The sequence below is a fragment of the Anastrepha obliqua genome, unplaced genomic scaffold, assembly GCF_027943255.1.
Source record: "Anastrepha obliqua isolate idAnaObli1 unplaced genomic scaffold, idAnaObli1_1.0 ptg000009l, whole genome shotgun sequence".
Classification (NCBI taxonomy): domain Eukaryota; kingdom Metazoa; phylum Arthropoda; class Insecta; order Diptera; family Tephritidae; genus Anastrepha; species Anastrepha obliqua.
The window spans coordinates 207,587-209,119 of NW_026562178.1; the positions used below are offsets into that span (position 1 = coordinate 207,587).

At 37.1% G+C, this 1,533-nt stretch overlaps 1 protein-coding gene across 1 annotated transcript; it reads left to right on the forward strand.

The window, feature by feature from the left end:
• The first annotated feature begins 622 nt into the window (after nt 1-622).
• On the forward strand, nt 623-1,286 carry LOC129251171 (uncharacterized). Its single transcript, XM_054890533.1, has 3 exons — nt 623-763; nt 818-1,195; nt 1,268-1,286. The coding sequence occupies exons 1-3, from the start codon at nt 651-653 to the stop codon at nt 1,284-1,286; spliced, it is 510 nt and encodes a 169-aa protein (XP_054746508.1). The 5' UTR covers nt 623-650.
• Nucleotides 1,287-1,533: the final 247 nt, after the last annotated feature.

Below are 1,533 nucleotides of genomic sequence, written 5' to 3' on the forward strand. Positions count from 1 at the left end.
ACAAATAATAAGCAACAAAGATGCTCTGTGCGACCTAGAAGATGTTGGCAATATAAACTTAATCATACAACCTGAACCAAACTATATTCTCTTCATCAATACAAACAAGACTACCGCAACAACTAGCTGCAACAACGACACTTACGAAGTTAAGGGTACAGCTCTCCTCTACTACAACAACTGTTCAATCAATATCAACGGCGAAATCTACAAAGACAACCCCATGTTTTACAAAGACGAACTTTTTCTACCCCTCATAAGCTATTCCGAAGTAAACGCAAAAACAATAACCAACAAACTGAGCCTCGACAAACTTAGAAGCTACCCACTAGAAAGTCACGAAGCAACATCAAAGAAAAACAACATTATTATCCTAACAACCTGTTCATTGAGCATCTTGTTTATATCGCAAGGATAAGAACTATCAGGCATGTTCTGAAAATCGCGCGATTTCAATTCGGATCCGAAATGGCAATTCGTACGATTTTGTTTTGGGTGTTCTGTAATTCGTCCGATTTCATTTAAACTCGAATTTAAGTTCGAAACAGCTGATTTCTCTTTGGCAAATAAACAAACCAAATGACAAAAGAATTCGTTGGCAAAAAATACGAAATAATTTCAAAATAAACGGATTTAATTAAAAAATTATCATGTTTTTTATGGCAGCTTATGTGTTAAACGAACAGGAGCAAGATTACCAAAGTAGAATAGATAGGCGGCGTTTAAGAGACCATTCGAATCCTCTCAGTGCACCGGATTCTACGTAAGATTAGAAATGGTTATACTTTGTGGCATTCATTAAGGTTTTCTACTTTAGATTTGTTTCCAACTATCGCCTAAACAAGTACGCTTTTTTAGAAGTGCTGAATGAAGTAAAATCTTTCGTCAAGGAAACGTCCATACCTATTTTATTAAAGCTGGCAGCAAGTCTTAGGTTTTTCGCAGAAGGTTCCTATCAACGTTCCGTCGGAAAGGATACAGATATTGCTATGGGTAGAAGCACAGTCTCAAAAATATTATCCGAAATGATCAATGCTTTGGAAAATGTTCTGTGTCCTAAGTGGATTAAGCTGAAAATGTCTGAAGAGGATTCTAGAAAATCAAAACTTCATTTTGTAGAAAAATTCGGTATTCCAGGAGTAATAGGGTGTATTGATGGAACACATGTGGCTCTGATTAAACCTTTTGAGAACGAGCATCTATTTTTTAACCGAATGAATTTAAATTGTGTTTCTAAAATTTAAAATTTACTGCCTTTATTTTACAGATTTGTGATTTTGATATGATAATAAGAGCAGTAGATGCAACTCGGCCTGGTGCAAGCCATGACGCTTTCGTATTTAGTATGAGCAGTGCAAAACACTATTACCTATCGCAGTATGAAGCTGGTGACCGAGGGTCTTGGCTACTGGGAGATTCTGGTTTTGGTATAGAGCCATTTCTACTGACTCCATATAGAAACCCAGGCCCAAGATCGGCAGAACACAGATTTAACCAGCAGCATGCAAAAGCACGTAACATCGTTGAGCGTGT